Source organism: Miscanthus floridulus, chromosome 2, assembly GCF_019320115.1.
Source record: "Miscanthus floridulus cultivar M001 chromosome 2, ASM1932011v1, whole genome shotgun sequence".
Lineage (NCBI taxonomy): Eukaryota > Viridiplantae > Streptophyta > Magnoliopsida > Poales > Poaceae > Miscanthus > Miscanthus floridulus.
The window spans coordinates 144,525,556-144,550,838 of NC_089581.1; the positions used below are offsets into that span (position 1 = coordinate 144,525,556).

The 25,283-nt window shown below is 45.3% G+C and overlaps 1 protein-coding gene across 1 annotated transcript; it reads left to right on the forward strand.

Moving 5' to 3' along the window:
* Window positions 1-1,997: 1,997 nt before the first annotated feature.
* On the forward strand, window positions 1,998-3,131 carry LOC136539966 (peroxidase 2-like). Its single transcript, XM_066531950.1, has 2 exons — window positions 1,998-2,243; window positions 2,370-3,131. Exons 1-2 carry the CDS (start codon window positions 1,998-2,000, stop codon window positions 3,129-3,131), a joined length of 1,008 nt encoding a protein of 335 aa, XP_066388047.1.
* Window positions 3,132-25,283: the final 22,152 nt, after the last annotated feature.

Below are 25,283 nucleotides of genomic sequence, written 5' to 3' on the forward strand. Positions count from 1 at the left end.
GCGAGCCTGTGAATTGGATTATGTAGGCCGAGCGGGTGGAGTAATTCGCATCCTTGGTCCAACACCAGGTGATGGTGTCCTGGACGCCCTGTTGTAGGTGCACATCCTATATTCGTATCCAAAGAGACACAAACTCCTCTATGTGGATAGCCGAGGTGATTTTCGTTGGTTTCTATGTTGCGTGGATGAAAAAAAAACTCAGACAAAAGGTGAATAGCCAAAAAAAAAGACTTCTCCATAAATACTGCTAGCTTATAAAATTAGCAAGGATGAAAGTAAAGACATGACACGAATGATGTGTTGTATAGCTGTGCATATATAAACCTAAAACTTTGTCTTTGTTATGCATCCACCCGCTGTTTGTTAGATTTTGTTGTCCTTATTTCACAGTTTCGTCAGCTTGTAATTAACAGTTAAGCATATCAATTTTGGTATAGGTGCCTTTCAGCCTGGGCATTCGGTTTTAACCGACAAATCGGTTCGGTTTGTTCGGTTGCTGCAAACTTCGGTTCCCAGGAATCAACAACCGATCGGTGTTCTGGAGAATCGAAAACCGTCGAGTTCGGTTTCGGTTGAATCGGTTCGGTTTCTCGGTTCCACCGAACTAACCGAAGCTGAAGCTTGAACAGAGAAAAAAATCGAAAGAGAGAATCCGAGAATGCTAGATCAGAGAAGAAAAAATTGCAGGTTCACAGACGACGCCACACGCTCGACCAACACACAGACGGATGTGCCGCTGCTCGTCCCTTGTCCCTGCGCCGGCAGCCGCTCGCCGCTCATCCATCGCGCCGACGCCGCCACGTGCGGACGCGTTGTGTGTCGAGCTCGCTTGCGCGCAGCCACACCACCCTGCTCGCTGCTCGCATCGGCGCCGCTGCCGCTGCCGCTCGCTTGCGCGGCCACGGTGCCCCGCTCGCGCTCATGCTTTGCTTGCGCCGCCGCCGCCGCCTGCTCGCCTCACGCGCGACTTAGGCTTGGCCGCTTAGGGTTTGGAGAGGTCAGACGGCCGGCAGCACTTGCGACAGGTTTGGTGGACTAGTGATGCTGTGAAGGGCTTTGCTGCCTATTGGGCTCTAGCAGATTGTTGGGCCACGGTGGTGGGACGGGGCATGGTGTGTAGGCTCCAAACTGGACATCGGAGGAGGTCCTTCTGTTGTTCGGTTCCGCTGGAGGCCAAAACCGATCAACGAGCCGAGAACCGTAGTTCCCATATGCAAAAACCGAAACCGAAACCGAAAACCGAAAAAACAGATATTTCGGCTCGGTTCGTTCGGTTCGGTTCAGCTCGGTTTTCGGTTTGCGGTTAAAATGTGCCCAGGCTGAGGTGCCTCGCGGAATTCGAACAAAAGCAAGTCTACTTTGTTCTGCATGTACTCCTACCACTGTACGTCGTACAAGTAGCTTCCCCCCCCCCCCCCCCCCCCCCCCCCAACTCTGAGATGCAGTGGTGTACAAAAGCAAGTCGACTCTGAGTTGTGGAATCGATGAACAAGAGCTTGTGCTGTTAGTCTACGACGACGCAGGCTGCGGGCGTCCTGCTTTTCAAGAATCCAGCTGCAGCCAACATATCAGCAATAGCCCATGTTTGACTTCCGTTCCAAGCTCATAAACGCTCCGCAGAAGCCTCCATATGCATCATCTAGGCAAGCTTTTAATTTCAAACCCCTTTGATTAGCATTATACAAGTACGCGTACCTGCCCAGTTTATATAACATAATCATAATTAACGAACTACAAAACATCGCTCTGCTCTCGTCAACGACAAGCATCATATTAGCTGTATTCATCAATCATCAGTACCTTCCGCGACATGCCGACTAGTTGCCATTTGCCAAGATAAACAAACGTTCACAAGTCATCCGTCCAGAAACCCTATCGAGCATTTCAAGCTATAAATAGGATCGGAGTGGCAAGCAAATAGCACCTCACCACTCAACTTCTTCTCACTTGAGATACAGTTAAGTTTGTGAGATTAGACGGTGGCCAGAGCAAGCGCGATGGCGAGCAAGGTGGCTGCACTGCTCTCATGTGCGTTCTTGCTCCTGGGAGCGGCATGCCAAGCAGCAGCTGGTTACTACAGTCCTCCGAGTCCCGCTTCGTGCGGGCTCAAGGTGGGGTACTACCACCACAAGTGCCCGCCGGCCGAGGCCATCGTCAAGAGCGTGGTCGGAGCCGCCGTCCGGCAGAACCACGGCATCGGCGCCGGCCTCATTCGCATGCTCTTCCACGACTGCTTCGTCGAGGTACATTAGTCATCTTCAGTTCTATTTCTACACGCACTGCTCCTGCATGAGATGGCTTGCACGCACTGACGCCACGCCACGCGCGCCATGACCAATGCAACGCCATGATATGAATATGATACGCAGGGCTGCGACGCCTCCGTCCTCCTGGACCCGACGCCGGCCAACCCGCAGCCAGAGAAGCTCGGCCCGCCCAACAACCCCAGCCTCCGGGGCTTCGAGGTCATCGACACCGCCAAGGCCGCGGTCGAGCGGGCGTGCCCAGGCGTCGTCTCCTGTGCGGACATCGTCGCCTTCGCCGCCCGCGACGCCTCCTTCTTCCTCGGTGGCCGCGGGGTCCACTTCGACATGCCCGCCGGCCGCCTCGACGGCCGCGTCTCCAATGCCTCGCGCACCCTCGACTTCCTCCCGCCGCCGACCTTCAACCTCTCCGCGCTCGTCCAGAGCTTCGCCGCCAAGGGCCTCGCCGTCGAGGACATGGTCGTGCTCTCGGGCGCGCACACCGTCGGCCGGTCCCACTGCTCGTCCTTCGTTCCCGACCGCCTCGCCGTTCCGTCGGACATCAGCCCCTCCTTCGCCGCGTCTCTGAGGGGCCAGTGCCCGGCGAGCCCCAGCTCCAGCAACGACCCCACCGTCGTGCAGGACGTCGTGACGCCCGACAAGCTGGACAACCAGTACTACAAGAACGTGCAGGCGCACAGAGTTCTCTTCACGTCGGACGCCTCACTCCTCGCGACGCCGGCGACGGCGAAGCTGGTGTCTGACAACGCCAACATCCCCGGGTGGTGGGAGGACAGGTTCAAGGCGGCCATGGTGAAGATGGCCAGTGTCCAGGTGAAGACCGGCGACAGCGGCGAGATCAGGAGGAACTGCCGGGTCCTCAACTAGCTGTTCTGATAATGTGCAGTAATCTTGATTCCTGTTTATTATTCTACGTTGGCACGTTGCTATTGCATTGCCATTGTTTTGTTTCATTATGTCAACTTCATTTTGTATTTGGTTGCAAATTTGGTATTGGTTGATAATAATACAGCCATATTCGCTCTCAACTCTGGAATTTTGTTTCCATAACATTAGAATTTACGTTATGTGGGGACCCAGCGTAAGATGGGAAAAAACGTGGTGGAATGAAAACTAATTTTAGAAATGCACTTGTAACTTCAAAAAAATTTAAAACTTAGTACATATGTTTTGCATCTATATAAGTTGTAAAAGTTGGGATACAAACTTACTTTTTAAAAGTTCATACAAAAATGACAACTTTCATTTGTATATGCACTAAAAAAAATCCTTCCGAATAGATCAGAATGCTCCTTCCCATCCTGAGTATATCGAGTTTAAAGTTTCATGTAATATGAAAAACTTTCTTAAACTTGCTTATTTCTCTTCTTAATTGAATGAACAGTTTTCCTGCTGACTTTTCAAAATAACAGAATAAAAAATTATATATGAATAGTGCAATGGAGAGTGGACTCTTTGATATGACCTATTGAATAATCTTTATCAGGTCAAGACCCTAACTTACCAGGAGAAAAAAAATAGAAGCCTGATGCTGACCTTTAGGTACACTCCACCGTGGTATGCTCCCGGCCACCAAGTATGTCTTGATCCCAGTATTGAATTTACCAGAGAAGGTTTCCACCCACCAAAGGCTAGTGTCATGAGTCGGGAAATCTCACCACCACAACCAGGATCTTTCGGTCATCTTGCCACCGCGAACACACCGATATGATGCCGCACCACATGGAGATAGGAGGTTCACCGCATGTAAGGCTTCCACACCTTCACCGGAAAGTGATGATGACCTCAAGCGCTTTAGTTTGCTAGGATAAAAGGCAACACAGCCTTAACTGACAAATTAAAGCTCTCTCAAGCTATAAGGTCTAACACTCATATAAAGATGAACTATATAAAGTATATATCCTAGCTTTGGATGTGATCTTGATGTTCTTGGGAGGGTGGATGGAGTGTAGAAACACGCTTGTTCTAAATTATCTCAGCCTTGGTGCAATCCAGCCCACACGAACAAAGTGAGGGAACTAGATATGAGGAATCAGCCAGCGCAACGCCAATATATGAACTAGTGTAGCAAATGGTGGCCAAAGGATCATCCAATCATGGTTGCGTCTATCACCTTTTTCCAATGGCTAGTCGCCTCTTCACCCTCTATACAAGTGCTACTCTTGGCTTATTTGGTGCTACCCTTTGCACCTCATTGTTGCCAGCACTTATAGGGAGACTAGTAAAGCATTTGGGGAGCACCCAAGCCAACTGAGATTTTGGTGTTAGCATTGAGCGCTATCTGTTCTCTATTGCGTTTTCTTGAGTTCAAGCTTGGTGATCTATTACTCTTGGTTACTGTCATCACCCAGGTCAATGAAGCACTTGGTGTCCTTTCTCCGTGGATCTGTTGTAAGGAGGCTCTAGAAGTTGTTAATGGTCTTGAAACCCACCATGTTGGAGTGGTGAACGAGTATTGATTAGTGGAGATGATCGAGCTAAGCCGAGTCTTGGTTACTCTTGGTTCTTCAACAAGGAGTAGGAGATTGTGGCAACAACCTAAGACCATGGGGAAAATATGGTTGTCTCTTTGCCTTGCTTTTCATTTGCTCTACTTCTCTTGATTGCAAGTTTCTTGTGTGACAACCAGGATTCATGTTAGTGTGCTTAGCATAGGATTCATACTTAATTATATAAGGACCTTACTCTTAGTGTGATCCTTGCTAAAGACATGATTATTGTGTTGGCCCTAAGGACACATTAGAATTGCTTTTGTGGAAGAACTTAGGAGTCAAAGTGATAAAGGGGGTTTAGAGTTTGCAGAGGCTAAGTTGCATAATTTTTTAGAGCCCAATTCGACCTCCAACGTCTTGTGTCATTCAGTCCTTACTCCATCATCATGTCATCCCTGTGGCACTCTTTGCCTCCTCGTCATGCATTCCGTCATTCATAGAAGTTTGCCACCACTGCACATCCACTCATTGGTAGCATCATGACATGTCCAAGAAGACACCCACACTCATCGCCACCTCCTCCTATCAACACCGTCCACCTGACTTGTACATGCACCTGTCATCATCACCTCACACGCTTGCCTCATCAGAGCGGGTAGGCAAGAGCATACGAATGAACCACCGACAACGGATCTATTAGATTCAGAGAGGGGATATGAGGGACAACTAGCTAGAGGGTGCAGACGACAGGATGGACTCGCATGTCAGAGAAACATAGATGATGTACGAGAAGAATCCGTCATGTTTTGAATATAGATATATAATCTACACTAAATGCTCTCCTTACCGAGCAAGCTTCACTAATAACCATGCATATAAACATGCACTAGTGTAGCTCAAACCAACAGGAATTCTTCTAGAGAACTTATAAAAAGACTATGCTAGGTCAGATCAATGTGTAAGATGGCATGTCCGATCAGTCGGTCACCATTATTGGACTGAACAATGCAATCAACCAAATAAACCAAACAACCTAAAATTTGGTCAGTCTTGAGGGGGCTGTTGGGACATGATTACAAGCCACGGAGGCTAGAGTTCACGATGACGGTAAAGAACTAACAACTTTCCTAGTTTCATGGGCGACTTGCAGGGAAAGAAGACGGAGACCTCCGCTCGGCCGGTCGCTCCGAGCGAAGGCTTAGAGGTTGCGGCAAAGACCATGGTCCGGGCGATGATAGCGGAGGTCCTAGCGAAGGCACCCCAGGCGGAGGACCTAGAACTTAGGGGAGCTCTGGCTCGACGGTAGCACTGGCCCATGGGCCGACGATGGGCTGTTGGCAATGACTCAACACGAAAGGGCGGTTGAAGAACAAGGCACCCATAGTACCCCTAGCTACTTGTATTGGCATAAGGATGTTTTGAGAATGTACCATAACCGACAAGGGGTAGAATTGTAAAGAGTAGCCTTAGTAAATAGTGCCCTATAAAAGGGGGACTCAAACTCTATACAAAGGGAAGTAGTTGGATACATTTATGAAACTCTAATCAGTCTTGGGCCCACCTTTCACTCCTCATACCTTCGCCTAGGGCTCTAGGCTGGGTGAAGGCCTTCGTTGTCCTTCCTTGTCCCATCTGCTAGAAATCCCTTTTTCCAACATTGGCGCCCACCGCGTGTTGGCCAAGAAAAACCCACAATGGCAAGGTAACGAGCAGCCTCAGCAAGGGCACTTGTGGATCCCACACCAAGGGGAAGACCCAGGCGCAGCACTCGAAGCACCTACGCCACCACCCTAGAAGACCAAACTATAGAGGTCCCACCCATCGAAGACCAGCCTCTGGCATCAAAGGAGCAGCAAGCCCCAAATCCCACCCCGGAGAAAGAGCTTCAACAATTACAGTCTCAGTTGCAGAGCATGCAGCAAGAAAGAGATAGGGTCACGACAACCTTCGCTGCAAATCAGCAGGTAGCCCAAACATCAGCTCAAGCGGCGGAGATCAGGCAACAGCTAGTTGTCCTACAGGCCGAGATACAAAGTATGCAGCCTTCGCAATCTAGCTTCAATACGTCCAACCAGTTCCACTCAGCAAATCAAAGCCAACCCAACCCCCTGCCACATACAATAGCTCAACCTTCGGCACACCCTACACTTTGCCACAAACCCACAAAACCATTGATTCAAAATCACCACTATCCGAAGGCATCTAGAGCTCACCCTGGCCTCCCTCCTACAAACCCATCACTTTGCCTAAATTCAATGGAAGATCAGACCCACGCCAATTCATCATGAGCTTTCAGACAACAGTAGCTTCTGCTAGTGAAAACGAAGCGATGCTAGCCAAATCTTTTGTCATCATAGCTAAAAGCAACACGCTAGCCTGGTATTTGATGCTGAAGCCAAGCTCTATGTATTCATGGGAAGACCTATGCGACAAGATCCTAGCAAATTTCAAGGGATTCACAAGTGAATCCTTGACTTCCATGGATCTATTTCAGTGCAAGCAAAATCAAGGAGAAGCCTTAAAAGACTACTTCTATAAATTCGTGCAAAAGAAAGTAAAAGCACCCAATGTCCCAGAGGACGTTGCTATTAAAGCAGCAATCAAAGGCCTTCGCATAGGACCATTCACAACTCATCTAGCTAGGGAAAAGCCAAGAACCATCAAAGACCTTTATAGCGAATTTTAGAAGTATTGCAGATCTGACAATGACCTCCATAGAAGGCTAGAAGAACAAAACCAAAGCAAGCAGTTCTAGGGCAATAGCAGGAATGACTAGAAGGGCAATAGATGCCAAGGCCAGCCACAATGATAGCAAGGGCAAACCAGCAAGTCTTTAATATAGAACAGCAAGAAAGCAGCCAGCAAGGGCAGCAATCGGTGAAGGCAAGCCCAATCAATGTGCCTTAGAAACAATCCGAAGGCAAAGGAAATGACCAAGGCATGAATTAGAATAGAAACCAAAACCAAAGGCAGCGAAGGCAGTACTGCTTCTTTCATGAAGAGAACAAAGGGCACATCACTAGAAATTGCCCAGATGCTAAGGAGACCCAAGAAAGGATCAAAAGCAGAGCAAATCCACAACCTCCACCACAACAACCCGCAAGAGAGGTAAACCATACCTTCGCAGCATCCCGTTAGCAGCAATACTGCCCAATATACCCAAGCCTAAATTCTACCCAAATTCACCCATCCACTTTAGCTGCCGCCTACTATCCTAATTTCCTACCCACATGGCGACCAAGTACTCATTAGCAGGGGTAGACTAGCAACCAACAGGCAGAAGCCAACCTCACCTACATAAACCCGAGGCCTCCACACATAACATTCATTGAGACCAACCAACCATCTCAAGTGCACAATAGGCAACTAGAGGCATTGCCTCCGCCCCCACCAACACAGTTGGCAACACCCAAAAATGAACCCAACCCAGAAAACTAACTCAACCCTCACACACCCCTACCCACCATCAGCATGATGTTGCCTATAGCCAGAGGCTCCTCGCTGGAATTCTAGACAAAGAAGCAGAAGAAAGATCACCTTAGGTTGATCAACAACATAGCAGTTCAAGGCCTAATGCGCTACATAGATTGGTCGAAGATGCCAATCACCATCTTAGAACAAGATCTGCAGCTAGAAAGCTACCCTCACACCAACGCCATGGTGATCAAGGCAAACATTGCAGGATGGGAAATCAATAGGGTTCTCATAGACTCTGAAGCTCTATAGATATTATCTTTGTCAATGCCTTTGACCAGATGAAGCTAAGTAGAAGTCAGTTGCAGCATTCGGACTCACCATTAATTGGTTTCGGAGGAAAAAAGATTGATGCATTAGAAAAAATATCCCTGCCAGTCTCCTTCGGGGGGTCTGCAAAATGCAAGAATAGAATATGTGACCTTCGATGTAGTAGATCTCTACTACCCCTATAATGCCATCTTCAAAAGAGGATTTGCAAACAAGTTCAATGCAGCCATCCATATGGGCTATCTGTGTATGAAAATGCCAGCCTTGCACGGAACCATCATAGTCCACAGCAGTCAGAAGGAGGCAAGAAACATAGAAAGAGCTATCTACAAATCGAAGCGCAATATCAATTCTGTCGAAGCAACCAAAAGCAACTTGCCGAAGCCTCCGGACAAGCCGAAGGAAAAAATAGATCTCAAAAATCAAGAAGAAACAAAGTCAGTCCCATTGGGAAATGTAGTCCTAGACAGAAAGGTCACTATCGGAGGCAACCTATCGAAAGAAGAAGCAGAACTCATAGAAACTTTAGCCAAGAATAAAGACGTCTTTGCTTGGTCAGCCTCCAACCTGAAAGGAGTCAACAGAGATATTATACAACACTCCCTTGACATCAACCCCAGAATAAAACCAAAGAAGCAGCGACAAAGGAAAATGTCAGAGGATAGAATCTTAGCAGCAAAGTGTGAAGTACAGAGACTGTTTGACGCAAATGTCATTAGAGAAGTCAAGTACTTAGAATGGCTGGCAAATGTAGTACTAGTACCAAAGAAAAATGGAAAGATGAGAATGTGCATAGACTTCACAAATCTGAACAAAGCATGCAAGAAAGACATGTTTCCATTACTAAGGATAGATGCCTCCATCGACAAGGCGGCAGGATGCAAACGTTTTTCCCTCCTAGACTGCTTTTCAGGATATCACCAGATCTAGCTAAACAAAGAAGATGAGGAGAGACAAGTTTCACTACCCCCTTTGGAACTTATTGTTACACTAGAATGCCTAAAGGACTAAAGAATGCAGGATCAACCTTCGCTAGAATGACGAAGGCGGTCCTCGGCCCATAGCTACAGAAAAACATTATAGCTTATGTTGATGATATTGTGGTAATGAGCAAGAATGAAGGAGATCACATAGCAGATTTAAAGAAAACCTTCACCAATCTAAGAGAAGCCGGGCTAAAACTCAACCTAGAAAAGTGTGTCTTCGGTATGAGTAGAGGTAAAATGCTCGGGTACATCATAGGGCATAGAGGTATAAGGGATAACCCAGACAAAACGAAGGCCATAATCTCAATGGTGGAACCATCAAACAAAAAGAAAGTCCAAAAACTCATCAAAAGAATAGTAGCCCTAAATAGATTCATCTCAAAGTCAGCAGAACGCAGCCTCCCATTCTTCAAAGCTTTGAGAGGCAGAGACAAGATGGAATGGGGGCCAGATTAGTCGAAGGTCTTCCAATAGCTTAAAAATTATTTGGCTACCAGATTCTTGGTGATAGTGTCGGATCCGGAGGCTCCATTCCTGTTATATGTTGCAGCCTCTAACCATGCGGTCAGTGGAGTGCTCGTTGAAGGGAAAGAAGAAGAGTCGAAGGTCATTCAATAGCCTATCTACTATATTTCAGAAGCCCTATCAAGAGGAAAATTGAACTATACAGAGATAGAAAAAATAGCATATGCACTGTTGATCTCTTCAAGAAAACTGAAGCACTACTTTTAGGCACATGAAATCATAGTGCCCTTTTCGCAACCACTCGAGGACATACTCAGCAACAAAGAAACCTTTGGAAGAATAGGGAAATGGGCAATAGAACTATCCCAATACGAACTCAACTATGTATCAAGAATAGCAATCAAATCACAAGCGCTAGCAGATTTCATGGTAGATTGGACACCTTCGGCACACCAAACCCCGCAGCCTTAGCCTCAAATCTAGACACTCTACATAGACGGAGCTTGGGGACATCTAGGCACTAGGGCCTCCATCATTTTAATAGCACCATTTGGCCTCCGCACTAAGTATGCAACAAGACTAGAATTCAAGACAACAAATAATATAGCAGAATACGAAGGCCTCGTACTAGGCCTCAACAAGGCGAAGGCACTCGGAGCAAAAAAAATTATTGGCAAAAATAGACTCCCAAGTCATAGCAGGACAAGTCAAAAAAGAATACATGACACAGGAACCAAAATTGGTCAAATACCTAGCCACAGTAAGGGCTCTTGAGCGGAGGTTCTAGGGATTCACCCTGCAGTATATACCAAGAGCAGAAAATGCGAAAGCGATTGAGCTGGTCAAGGCAGCAGCAAACAACTTGCCCATACCGAATGGAGCCTTTTACCAAGTGCTACAAGCACCAGCAACATAGGTAACAACGAAGGCATTCAAAATAGTCTTAGTTACTAAGTCTGAAGACTAGAGGCAGTTAATCATAGATTGCCTGAACAACGTGCATCACACAAAAGATGAGGCGAGCAAAGCAAGAATGATAGCAAGAGCAAGAAGCTATACGCTTATAGATGGAATGCTGTACAAGAAAGGGGTTGTCCAACCACTGCTCAAGTGCATACCTCAGCGCAAAGGCAAAAACCTTTTACAAGAAATCCACTCAGGGTTATGTGGCTCACACATCGGTCTGAGGGCACTATCTATGAAGGTCATTAGGCAAGGATTCTATTGGCCTACGCACATCAAAGACGCAGAAGAGATTGTCAAGACATGCCAAGCATGCAAGAGCACCTCCCCACATTAGTCAAACCCTTTGACTATAGTAAAACTCATCCCACGCACTTAGCCCATGCAGAGATGGGGCATGGACCTAGTTGGGCCGTTACCACCATCACAAGGGGGATCAAGTTTGTAGTGGTAGCGATAGAGTGTTTTACAAGATGGATTGAAGCTAAGCCACTCGCTACAATCACATTAGAGTCAGTGAAAAAGTTTTTCTGGCAGAACACAATTTGTAGATTTAGAGTACCAAGAACCTTACTAGTTGACAATGGAAAACAATTTGACTCCGACAAATTCTAAGAATTCTGCAAGAGTATAGGCACCAAGATAGCCTTCACTTTGGTCTACCACCCAGAATCAAATGGAGCGGTGGAAAGAGCTAATAGAGTAATATTCTTAGCAATATTGAAGCCTCTATTCAACCTCCGCAAGGGCAAATGGGTAGAGAAACTGCCGATAGTATGGTCCCATAACACTACAGCCTCCAGAATAATAGGCTTTACACCGTTCAAACTCTTGTACGGTGAAGAAGCAATGCTGCCCAAAGAAATCAGGCATCAAAGCCTCCGCATCATAAAACAAGCCTTGGCAGAGGATGAAAAGTACTCCAAGGAAACAATCGAAGGCACAAGATTGGAAACAGTGGAAAACATCACAAAGCACCCAGATCAAACCAAAAAGTGGAGAGACAGCCAAGTGATTAGAAAACTCATACAAGATGGAGACCTAGTCCTCAGAAGGAAACCTAATGCAGAAAATGTTGGAAAGCTTCAACAAAAATGGGAAGTCCCATACATGGCGAAGGCTGCCGAAAGACAAGGGTCATTCTACCTGACTGACGGTGAAGGCAAAACAACAACTCACACCTAGAACATCGACAGCTTGCGTAGGTTCTACATCTAAATGTAAGAAGGGTGGCCTCCATGGAACTATAAGAGAAGGTCACCACGCCTCTCCTAGTTTTTGTATTTTCTTTACATTTCATGCAAAAGGCCATGTACTATTTTTCTCACAAAGGAGGCTCCTAGCAGAGGTGAGGTTTTTAATGAGGTAGGTCCCATGTAAAAATCTCTAAAAATATAAAGAGGAATCCCCCAAGAATAACATGAAAAATGAAAGGTCGAAAGTGGCTAGCAACAGAGCCACAACATTCGACAACAACATTACGACAAAGAGGACCTTCTAATGCTTTAGACGAAGGCTCTGAAGCATGGAACGACCTCCATGGCTAAATTAGCCTGCAACCTTGAGAAAGCCCTGTTCACATTCAGGCATCAAGGATTTATCAAAATGGCCAAAAGGCCAAAAAAAACCCGACAAAGACCTACCTTCGCCGTAGGTATCGGGCTAGAAAGCACATGGCGAAGACCTGTCCTTATCAAGCACCAGATAACTATTAGGAATTAATAGCTAAGGTACAACCAGAATAAAGACCAAAGATATGCCAGGTACAAAGAAATCCATTGGTCTTATCATGACTTCAAAATGTATCTAAGCAATAAATATTGGCCAACCACCAAGATTTATTAAATCGTACAAGTAGTAGGCTATAAAATCCAGCGCCTTACCCTAGCACTAGCCCTAGTTAGTGCATTCTCACACCCCTACCTCTAGAAGAGTGCTAGGGGGGAAGCCAAACCAACCAAGAGCCAGTGTACTATAGGGCAAAGCAAGAGAAAAATGGAAGCCAGCGTTTCCATAGAAATGAGAGACCAGAAGGTACCGTGCGAAGACTCATAAATCCAGTAGCTCGCGCAACCCAGCGAAGGCCACGTTGAGGTTGTATGCATCTTCCATTTGGTGTCATATAGCCTCCACGGGGTGTTGTATGACCATAGTCCGGCAGCAAGCGGTCATTGTTAGAGGTTGCTGGAGGGTATCGCGTGAAGGCTCGTAACATCCCCCCGCAACCGAAGACACCATCTGGCGCAACTCGGCATCAACCATATTTGATGGGAGCACAATTGTTCCAGCATAGCCAAAGGCAAAAACAAAACAATCCAGGCGCAAGCGGAGACAATGTCCAAGAAATGCTTCTTTGACCTCCATTGCTTGCTCAAATTGCTCTGTGGCATCTGGAGAAGCATCACGAATAAAGACTAGTGCCTCTGATGAATGCTCAAATTGTACCAAAGCCTTCGCAACATCAGCAAGATCAAATACGAGCACCTTAGCTTCTCCATTGTGACGTGCTATGGCATCCCTATCAACTCCAAGCAAGCTCAAAGACAAAGGCTAGAGTGGCAAAACAAACACCAAAGCCTCCGAAAGGCGCGCAAGATCAAAGACTAATACCCCAACCTTTCTGCGAGAACACATAGACTCATACTCAACTTCAACCAAAGAAGAAAGAAGCGGAGGCAAGAGAGAGAAAGTAAGCCATAGAAAATTTAACCCTTCGGCCCAGCAAAAACTCATAGTAAGAATCTTTTTATAAAACAAGCGCACAGCTAAACAGTACAGGGAAAGTGCATTAGAAATATAGATATGATTATAACAACAGCGCATTAGAAGCACAATAATACAAATGCCCAAAGGCAATAAAAAAGCAAAACACAAAAGGCGTGAAGCCTTCCAAGTAATAGCTACAAGGGTGCGAATGCCAATCAAATAAATCAACACGAAACTAAGGTTGAGGCCCTCGCTAGGCTAGCGACCTAGTAAACTCCGCACGTTCATCATCAATATCGAACTTCACGAAAGCAAACGTGTCACAAACAGAACGTCGGGGAAAAGCCTCCCTCCAATATTGCCATAGTTTACCACTAACATAAATCCTGTGTTAATACATAGTAATAGGAGGTACATCATGCGCAGGCCTAGAGAAGGAGACCTGCGCAGGACAAGTTCACAATTCAGACCTAGATATATACAAAAGGATAGGCGCCTACAGCACATCACCTTTGACCAAGCCTAAAAACTAGCTAAAACCTAGACACTACACCTTCGGGTCAGCAGGGGTAGGCGTAGGTTTCCTAGACATCAGGACCTCGGCAGCAGGGGAAGGAGCCTTCAGAGCCGGAGCCTCCATAGCCTAGGAAGATTGTACCCTAGTAGCACCATGCGCAGCCTCCTTCTTTCTGCAACTCCTGTAAAAAATAATATAAAGTTATAAAAACAACAAACAAGCGGTAGAAACCTTAAGCAAAAAACAATAAGCTACAAAGGAAAACCAAACCTTAGCTCGGCGTGCCTCCACCATCGAGCGAGCCTCCGCTCGACCAAACTTCACCCAGAACGACTTCATAAAGTGGCGAACTGATCTTCTGATATCGTGTGAAGTGGCTCCAAGATCGGTCGGACCCTTAAGGTCTCTTTTCTTCACATCTTTGGCATGCGGGCAACCATCCTGCACCAGCATCTTCGAAAGGTTGGTGGCGGAGGCCAAGGCTCCAAAGTCAATAGCGCCGCCAACAAAGTCAGGGAGCTTCAGGAAGTTGGCCTTCATCCAAGAAAAGATATTGAATGCCGAAGGCTCAGAGGGCAGCAGCGACGTAGAGCCTCCGAATTGCTCAAGGGCACCCACACAAAGCTTACCTGTGGCAAGTCCAATAGATTTTGTGTCTTCAAGGTGCTTAGATAGCATGTCCACTTGCACCTTCAAGGCAGTGTTGGACTCCCTCTCGGCATCCATCTGCTTGCGAAGGTTATCAGCGATCTAAATGGCTTTTAGGGCGCACTCAATAGCCAATTGCTCGTCAGCCTTCGCGCCATCCACCTCTTTGCTCAACGAATCAACATTCTTCTGTAGATCATCCAAGTCAGCTTGGGTAGTGTGGAGGCTACCAACCTCCCCCGCAAGCCAGGTCTTCTCAGCCTCAAGAGTGTCCACCTCTTTCTTTAGGGCCTCGATGGCCAGGTTGCGGTCAACCACCTCCTGCATACCACGCTCCTCGATAGCCTCCGAAAGATAATGGCTCTGTAAAGTCAAAGGTCAGCAGCAGCACAGCAGAACAACGATAGGAAAAATGAAAATAAAAATGTACCACGCATTGCTACTCCAAATTCATCCGCAGTAGCTTGAAGTAATCAACACTCTTCAAGTGGTGGTGGAGGTGACCTAATAACAAATCACGCGTAAGAAACGTAAGACCAAAACCAAGAAAACAAAAAAAAATAGAAATATCAACCTCCTATATCATTATAGACAGCTTCAAGAGTATCTGCCCATCCACTTATTGTGCTATTAGAGGCACCTAAAAATAGTAACTAAACATCAGTAAAACTCAAAAAAATGGAAAGCATAGAAATAAAAAACAAGCAGAACCAACCTTTGTCGACAGCTAGGCCCGGGGCAGATGGGCGAGGAGTCGCACCCACAAGCGAAGGCCTCAAAGCTCCTCCCAAGCCGATCTGAACAAGGTCCACACCCAAAGGATCATTAGGGTTTGCGTTAGGGTTCCCAAGGGCCTTCGTCAAACCCGCTGAAACAATCAAAATAAGTCAAGTTCCGGTAAAACTAAAAGCACAAATAGCAAGAAAAAAACAAAGTTAAAAGATAACTCACCCAGATGCAGAGGGCTCGAAACAACATCTGAGGCACCAGCATCCTCAGCATGATGACTTGTGGCCTAAAACGCCATGCCCTAGAATGGAGCAGCTAGAGAACTCACCTCCGCTTCATCCTCAAACACTTTGAAAGCTCTAGTTTGATTTTGGTAAATTGATGAAACCCTAAGTGCTAACCTAGTTTATCAAGTGATCATGAGATAGGTAGCACATTTGAAGTGGTGAAGCAAATGAAGATCATAAAGATGGCGACGCCATGGTGATGATCAAGTGCTTGGACTTGGAAAGAAGAAAGAGAAAAACAAAAGGCTCAAGGCAAAGGTATAAATTGTAGGAGCCATTTTATTTTAGTAATCAAGATACTTAGAGAGTGTGATCACATTTAGGTTTGATAGCCGTACTATTAAGAGAGGTGAAACCCATATTAGAATGCGGTTATCAAAGTGCCACTAGATGCTCTAACTCATTGCATATGCATTTAGGATCTAGTGGAGTGCTAACACCCTTGAAAATGTTTGTGAAAATATGCTAACACATGTGCACAAGGTGATACACTTGGTGGTTGGAACATTTGAGCAAGGGTGAAGAAGATAGAGTTGAAAACAAGTTAGTCACGCTGGTCACAGAGTGACCGGACGCGTCCGATATGGAGATCGGACACGTCCGGTATGTGGCTCAGGACTGGACTGCACAGTGTGACCGGACGTGTCCGGTCGTCACACCGGACGTGTCCGATATGAATCTGCATGGTCAGTGTTCAGTAGCGCAGTTGATCGGACGCTGGCAGCATCCGGTCCGGAGTGACCGGACATGTCCGGTCGAACATGGATGCTTACTGGACTTGACCGGACTCGGTGGCTCAGCGTCCGGTCATTTGTAGTTCTGCGTCCGATCTGAGCGTCCGATCACATGAAAGTGTGGGCTGCAACGGCTACCTTGTCTTGAACTAGACACGTGGTGGTCCTGGAGTGACCGGATGCATCCGGTCAACCTACCGGACACGTCCAGTATTCACGAATGGAGCATCCAGTGCTACGTCCGATCGATTGGACCGGAGCGTCCGGTCACCCTGCGTTGTACCTAGTGAAGGGGTACAACAGCTCTATTTTGTGGGGGCTTCTATTTAAGCCCCATGGTCGGTTGAAGCTCACACCTTTGGCCATTTTCATTGACATAGCAACCTTGTGAGCTTAGCCAAAGCCCTCCCACTCATCTCCATCATTGATTCATCATCTTTGTGAGATTGGGAGAGAATCCAAGTGCATTGCTTGAGTGTTTGCATCTAGAGGCACTTGGTGTTCGTGTTTTGCTATGGATTTCGCTTGTTACTCTTGGTGGTTGCCGCCACCTAGATGGCTTGGAGCAGCGAGGATCGTTGAGCGGAGGGTGGTGATTGTCTCCGGCTCCGATCGTAGTGATTGTGAGGGGTTCTTGACCTTTCCTCGGCGGAGAGCCAAAAGGTACTCTAGTGGATTGCTCGTGGCTTGTGTGATCCTCATCTTGTGTTGGTTGTGCGGCACCCTATTGAGGGTTTGGCGTGTGAAGCCAATTAGCGCGTGAACCTCCAAGTGAGTGAATCGCCACAACGAGGACTAGCTTGCCGGCAAGCAAGTGAACCTCGGTAAAAATCATTGTGTTCATCATTGATTCCGAGGTGATTGGTCTTCATTGTTATTCATCCTTGTGATTGATTGATTTCTTCATCTACACGGCGGTATAACCTTCTTGATCACTCTCTTTATTTTACCGCAACTAGTTGACAAGCTCTTTAGTGTAGCTAGTTGTGAGAGCTTGCTTGCTTGGTTGGTGTGGCTCTTTAGTTAGCCTTTGAGAGCACACTAACATAGGGTAGTGTCATAGCTATTGTGTGAATAGACACTATCTAAACTAGAATTGTGGTAGGTGGCTTGCATTTTGAGTAGGCTAGCGCAACACTTGCTTCGCCTCATAATTGTCTAACCATTTTGTTAAGTGTTGTTGTAGAAATTTTTATTAGGCTATTCACCCCCCCTCTAGCCATTAGGACCTTTCACACTTCCACAAGACCAGCAGCAGGATGACGATGGTCGACGCTAGCGGCCACCCCTTCTCTTGATGAAGAAGCATTGCCACTGCCGATACCTTCGCCCTCGGTGCCGGAAGAGTCATCACCCAAAACACTGGGCATAGGTGCCACGACAGAGGGTTCAGCAGTAGGGCCACCGCCCATTCCTTGAAGGGCGGTGTCGACAAAATTGTCACCACCTAGATCTAAAGAAGCGGCAGAATGATCGCCATCCATCCCACGTCCATGGAAGCCAAGCCTCCACTAGCATTCTCCACAACCTCCTCATCGGCCTCAGTGGAGGCAGTGGCAGAGGCGGCAGTAGAAGCACCCGTGGTCTTATGTCTTTTACCGATAATCTTAGATGTGCTAGTACCCTTTCTCTTCTTAGCTTCAGCCGCAGCAGTCGCGTTCTTGGTAGCGGCCCTATTTGCCTTATCTTTCGGTGACTTATGTACCTTCACAGGCACATCATGCTCCTCATGATGAATCCCAAATTCCTCAAAAACGCGATAAAGACGGGGCATCATGCCGGCGATGGCCCTATGTGCCAGATACTCCTTATCAGACATCTCGTCGAGTATCTCTCGAACCCCCACCTCCATAGACTTCACAATCTTCTCAACAGCATGGCCTTCCTTAGGTTGAAAACCGAACTGAGGGAAGAGAACCCCGACTCCTTCGCTAAAAATAGGAAGGTTGACCATCTCAATGGTCATGGTGGGTCTATTCCTACCAAGCGGCCAGCAGTTAGCCGCAACCATTTCCTCCACCAGATCCTAGCCTCTGGAGTACCGATAGGCCAAAGCAAAAGCCTTATCGCAGGCTTCACGCCCCTCAGAAGTCACCGAACCCAGAGTTCCTTGAGTCAAAGGCTTCAATGGGGACATCACGGATGCCAATGGGTAGCGGGTGTGTTTTTCCCTTTGCTATCCATAGAGGTCAAACCGCCAGTCCTGACATAGAACCAATAATGCATCCAGTCTTTACTCCACTTGTTCTTCTGAGCGAAAGAAATCTCCAACTTCTCCCCTTTTTGATTCCTCTTGGGCATGAAAGTGCAGCTCCCATACTAAGCTATCAACTGGCCTTCACCAACCCATTTAGGCTGGTGCTGGAGCTTGTAGTACTCGTAGAAAGTACCGATGTTGGGCTCCGCACCGTAAGATAAGTAGGCCTAATAGAACTTAAAGTAACAATACCATTGGGAGTGAGATGATGCAGCTGTACCTCGAACGCTTCCAGGACTTGGCGAAGGAAGCGCACTGCTAGAAAGCAAAGGCTGCAAAGGAAAAAGTCCTTGAAAACCACGGCATCAGCGGCTTGCAGCTTAGGAATTGTCTCCCCCTGCGGAGGCTTCACTTTAGCCTCACCAAATCAGCCCAACTGCCACAACTCCTCGATCATGTCCTTCATCATGAGCGAAGGTCCAAAATCCCATGTCCTGGATGGGCCAGCCATATCTCCTGCCTCCTCAACGGTTATCAAATCAGCGACGGAAGCCTCCACTCCAGAAAGATCTTCCTCAAGCCCCAACGCCTCCACACTGACAATCATACACTCAAAGCACGCAGACCACCCACTCGCTCTAACGCCGAGAAGACAGCGATACGGACCGAAGAAAGTAGCCCGGCGGGGAGGAGGACTAACAGGTGAAGCCACTTCAAGATCAAGCAACGGCAATAGGAAGCGAAGGCAAGCGACAACTAAGCCAAGGTTAATCAAAGAAGAAAGAACCTAGAAAGTGATTGTACCAAAATCGATGGCTCAGAAGGGGACGGGGAAGCCTTCACCTACCGCCCCTTATATAGCCCCCGCCCCGTCGCTTCAAATTCTAGAGCCAACGGTCGCGTCTATTTGGCAGCGCATCGGTTGTGGAGACACCGCAGCCAATAAAATAGTGACACATCAACAAGGCAATGGTCTGATCCGGGTGACCTAGGGGGGAAGGAGGAGAAGCATCCACATACACAAAAGCCTCAGTGCCTCAGAACCCGAAAACCTAATTATGAGGACAAGGCCCGACAACATCAGACCATGCCCTCATAGGGGGAACTGTTGGGACACGATTACGAGTCGCGGAGGCTAGGGTTCATGATGACGGTAAAGAACTAACAACTTTCCTAGTTTTATGGGCAACTTGCAGGGAAAGGATAAGGAGACCTCCGCTCGGCCGGTCGCTCTAGGCGAAGGCCTAGAGGTTGGGCGAAGGCATCGAAGGAGACCTCCACTCGGCCGGTCGCTTCGGGTGAAGGCCTAGAGGTTGTGGCAAAGGCTCCACCAACATAGGCGAAGATCACGGTCCGAGCGATGATAGCGGAGGTCCTGGCGAAGGCGCCCCGGGCGGAGGACCCGGAACTTAGGAGAGCTCCGGCTCAACGGTAGCACTGGCCCATGGGCCGACGATGGGCCATCGGCAATGACTCGACATGAAAGGGCGGTTGGAGAAGAAGGCACTCATAGTACCCCTAGTGGCTTGTATTGGCATAGGGATATTCCGAGAATGTACCATAACCGACAAGGGGTAGAATTGTAGAGAGTAGCCTTAGTAAACAGTGCCCTATAAAAGAGGGACTCAAACTCTGTATAAAGGGAGGTAGTTGGACATATTTATGAAACCCTAATCAGGCTTGGGCCCACCTTTCACTCCTCATACCTTCGTCCAGGGCTCTCGGCTAGGCGAAGGCCTTCATTGTCCTTCCTTGTTCCATCTGCTGGAAATCCTTTTTTCCAAATGGGCGGCCAATTGTTAGATTTCATGTTAGTTCTCTGTTTGTTTGTAACTTCTACGGTTCGCCATCTAAGATTCTAAGTTGTCAGACCTCTGCCCATGCGTGGTTGGTTTCTACACATCTCATGTTCACCAAGCAAATCCTTTCGACCATACGCAAGTCAATTAAGCAAGGGTACGACTACGACCCTGTACAGTGTATATACACTAGCTGTTGATACCGGCCACATGCATACGTCTACCTAATATACTGTCTTTTAAGAATTGATTGATCCAGGTGCATGCAGCGAACGAAGAGAGATGGATTATTCTTATCTGACACAAGAGAACATCTCTGACTCCGGCTCCAAGCTTCAACACGCTTCAATCATGCCTGTGAGATATCCGGGCACTGCCGCTGCATGCTTATCGTATTCAGCACTTTGGTTTAATTTTTTCCCCTTTTAATGACAAGTTGATGAGCTGTACCCAAACATGCCGACTTGCTGAGATAAACAAACATTCAGAAGCCATGCGTTTAGAAGCCTCATGATGGTATAAAATACTACCCCTGTTCTAAAAAGAATGTAATTGTAGGTGAATTCTCAATTAAAGTGTTCAAGGTTTGACCAAGTATACATGTTAAAATCTTTTTTTTTTGACAAAATACATGTAAAAATCTTAACGTTGTTGACACCAAATAAATATATTATAAAATATATCTCATGACAAATCTAGTACTCCCTCTATTCCAAACAATAAATCATTACAACTCTCTTAGCGAATGAAAGCAACTCAAGTTTGACCAATTATATAATAAAATAATAATATTTATGATATCAAATAAGTATCATTAGATTCTTTATTAGTTATATTTTTATAGTACACCTATTTGATATCATAAATCTTTATAATTCTCGATCTTTGTAATTTTGGTCAAACTTGAAATATTTTGACTCTCCAAGAAAGTTGAAATAACTTCATAACTTGAAAGTTATATAATTTGCAATAACTTGAAATTGCACTCGGGGTGAAAGAGTTTATTACATTTGCAATATAATATTGTCAAGCTACCGGCAAATCAATTATTGTACGTGCTTCGACGGGCTTGCACGGGTCTTATGCATTGTATATCTATGCCCCGTTAGTTGTAGAGGCCATAGAAAGCGTATTTCCATAACACACATCATCATCACCTTTATTTCTAAGCACACTGAAGTACCGACATTAGGTAGATGCAAACATAGGAACAAGCTAACCTTATCCTCAATGGATGTATCGTTATAGGTGTTATATGTCCACGACACGAATGATTGTTGTATACTTGTATAGATGCGCATAAACCTAAAACTTTGTCTTTGTTATGCATCCCACCTGGTTGAGCTTGTTATTATCAACAGTTAAGCAAGCCAATTTTGGTATATGTATGTACCTTGCAATTCCAACAAAAACAAGTCGACTTTGTTCTGCATATATACCTCTGTATAAACGTCGTACAAGTAGCTTCCCTTTTTTTCCCTTCAACTCTGAGATGCTGTGGTGTACAGATGCATCTACTAGTTGTGGAATCGATGAACAAGAGCTTGTGCTGTAAATCGATGACGACGCAGGCTGCGGACGTCCTGCTTTTTCAAGAATCCAGCTGCAGCGAACATATCAGCAATCGCCCATGTTTGACTTCCGTTCCAATCTCATACACGCTCCGCACAGCCTCCATATGCATCATCTAGGCAAGCTTTTAGTTTCAAACCCCTTTGATTGGATTAGCACGCAGTACGAATACCTGCCCAGTATATATGTATAAATTAACGAACTACAAAACATCGCTCTGCTCTCGTCAACGACAAGCACCATATTAGCTGTATTCATCAATCATCAGCTACCTTCCGTGGAAGGGTAAAATTCCTGTGAAAATGAAGATCTTTTTTGGCTTGTGGCTAATGATGCTATTTTAACTAAGGATAATCTGAGGAAGAGAAATTGGCAAGGTGATCCTAGTTGTGTGTTTTGTGATTCTGTTTTTTTCGAGATTGTGCATTGGCACGTTTTTCATTAAGCAGGAGTAGAAAGTTTTGTTACAAGAGGTAGAATCGTAAAGAGTAGCCTTAGTAAACAGTGCCCTATAAAAAGGGACTCAAACTCTGTACAAAGGAAGGTAGTTTGACACATTTATGAAACACTAATCAGAATTGGGCCCACCTTTCACTCCTCATACCTTCGCCCAGGGCTTTAGACTGGGCGAAGGCCTTCGTTGTCCTTTCTTGTCCCATCTGCTCAAAATCCTTTTTTCCAAATGAGCAGCCAATTGTTAGATTTCATGTTAGTTCTCTGTTTGTTTGTAACTTCTACGGTTCGCCATCTAAGATTCTAAGTTGTCAGACCTCTGCCCATGCGTGGTTGGTTTCTACACATCTCATGTCCACCGAGCAAATCCTTTCGACCATACGCAAGTCAACTAAGCAAGGGTAGGACTATGACCCTGTACAGTGTATATACACTAGCTGTTGATACCGGCCACATGCATACGTCTACCTAATATACTGTCTTTTAAGAATTGATTGATCCAGGTGCATGCAGCGAACAAACAGAGATGGATTATTCTTATCTGACACAAGAGAACATCTTTGACTCCGGCTCCGAGCTTCAACACGCTTCAATCATGCCTGTGAGATATCCGGGCACTGCCGCTGCATGCTTATCGTATTCAGCACTTTGGTTTAATTTTCCCCCTTTTAATTAACGACAAGTTGATGAGCTGTACCCAAACATGCCGACCTGCTGAGATAAACAAGCATTCAGAAGCCATGCGCTTAGAAGCCTCATGATGGTACCTCTATTCTAAAAAGAATGCAAGATTCAAATTCTAAAAAGAATGCAATTCTAGGTGAATTCTCAATTAAAGTGTCCAAAGTTTGACCAAGTATACATGCAAAAATCATAATGTTGTTGACACCAAATAAATATATTATGAAAATATATCTCATGACAACTCTAGTACTCCCTCCATCCCAAATTATAAGTCATTCTAACTTTCTTGGAGAGTCAAAGCATCTCAAGTTTGACCAAATTTATATAATAAAATAATAACATTTATGATACCAAATAAGTATTATTAGATTCTTCATTAATTATATTTTCATAGTAATACCTATTTGATGTCATAAATATTTATAATTCTCTCTGTAATTTTGGTCAAACTTAAAATGCTTTGAGTCTCCAAAAAAGTTGAAATAACTTATAATTTGAAAGTTATATAATTTGGAATAACTTGAAATGGCACTCGGGGTGAAAGAGTTATGGCATTTCCAATATAATATTGTCGAGCTACCGGCAAATCGAATGTTAGTGCTTCGATGGGCATGCACTCTAAGATGGGTCTTAGGCATGATATATCCATGCCCCGTTAGTTGTAGAGGCCATAGGGCACCCGCAATGGGTGACTCATAAGCTAGCTTTAAGCATTTCTTTCATATTTCAATAGAAGAGAGAGAAAAGCTACCTTTTAATTAAGAGCTAAACGCATACACATATTCTAAGATCATGTAAGAGTGTCATGTGGGGCTATCCATATTATGAGCTATATGGTAAAGTTAGCACTATTGAGGAAGTTGGCTTAGAGCTAATAACTCGCTATACCGTTGCGGGTGCCCATAGAAAACATATTTCCATAGCGCACATCATCATCACTTTTATTTCTAAGCACACTGAAGTACCAACATTAGGTAGCAATTACTTATATCCTTATGCAAACATAGGAACAAGTTAACCTTATCCTCAATTGATGTATCTCTAGGTGTTATGTCCTCATCACTTCCCTTCTTAACGTCAAAACGTCCTCGGTTTGATTGTAGTTGGAGGTCATGTTGTAAGTAGTAGCCAACAGTGCTTTCTTATTACAACTTACCATATTTATTGATAACTGGGGGAACTAAACATGAAAGGATTATAGCTATTGTAGTCCACTAGTTGATTATATTGTTTCACAAGAAAAGGAGATTTCATAATTGAAAAAAAATAAAATTGGTACATCATACACTCTCCTTTACAATTATATTTGTCATATTTTATGATATATTTGATGTTATCATAAATAGCAGTGCTTACTTATATAATTTCAGTCAAACGTTAAAAAGTTTTGACTTCAGACAATTTTAGAAAAATGATTTATTTGGAGATGGAGAGTATTCACATTATCTTCGGTCGCAGGAATATTTCTCTAACACCAAGACAACTTTATCCACTCCTCCGGGTACCTTTGTTACTAGCAAACATGTATGTACAGATCAACGAGTGCGATGAAAAAATAATAACAAAAACTCGAGTTTTAGGAGAAATAACACAATTACTATCTTATTATAGCAATGCAAGAAACATGCATTTTTCGCTATTAATCAAAGGAGGAGACGTAATGGTTTTAAGGCCCTGACATCTCTACCCCAAGACACTTTGTTGAGATTATAAAATCTAAGAAAAAATCTTAATTACTCCATCTAAATTTGACTTGTGTCCAAATAACTGGTTTGATTTACTCTCCCAACTATTTTAGTTGGTTAAATTTACTGTTACCCGTCTATAACTTTCTTATTTTGTTCTGACATAATACTTGATGTTCTGTACCATCTTACAGAATTTGAAATTAAAATACAACTTGTACGTGGAGAAACAAAGAAAGACAAGTCTTGTTAAGTTGTGAATTGTGAGTAAGTTTGACCAATTAAAATAGCTGAACTTGAAGGAAGTAATTTAGAATTTTTTTTCTATAACCTTTTTACCTCTGCGGTATGTTTTATTTGGGTATATTTATCATCTAGATTATATAAACCGGGTGAGAATATATTCAGGTCTCCTCCA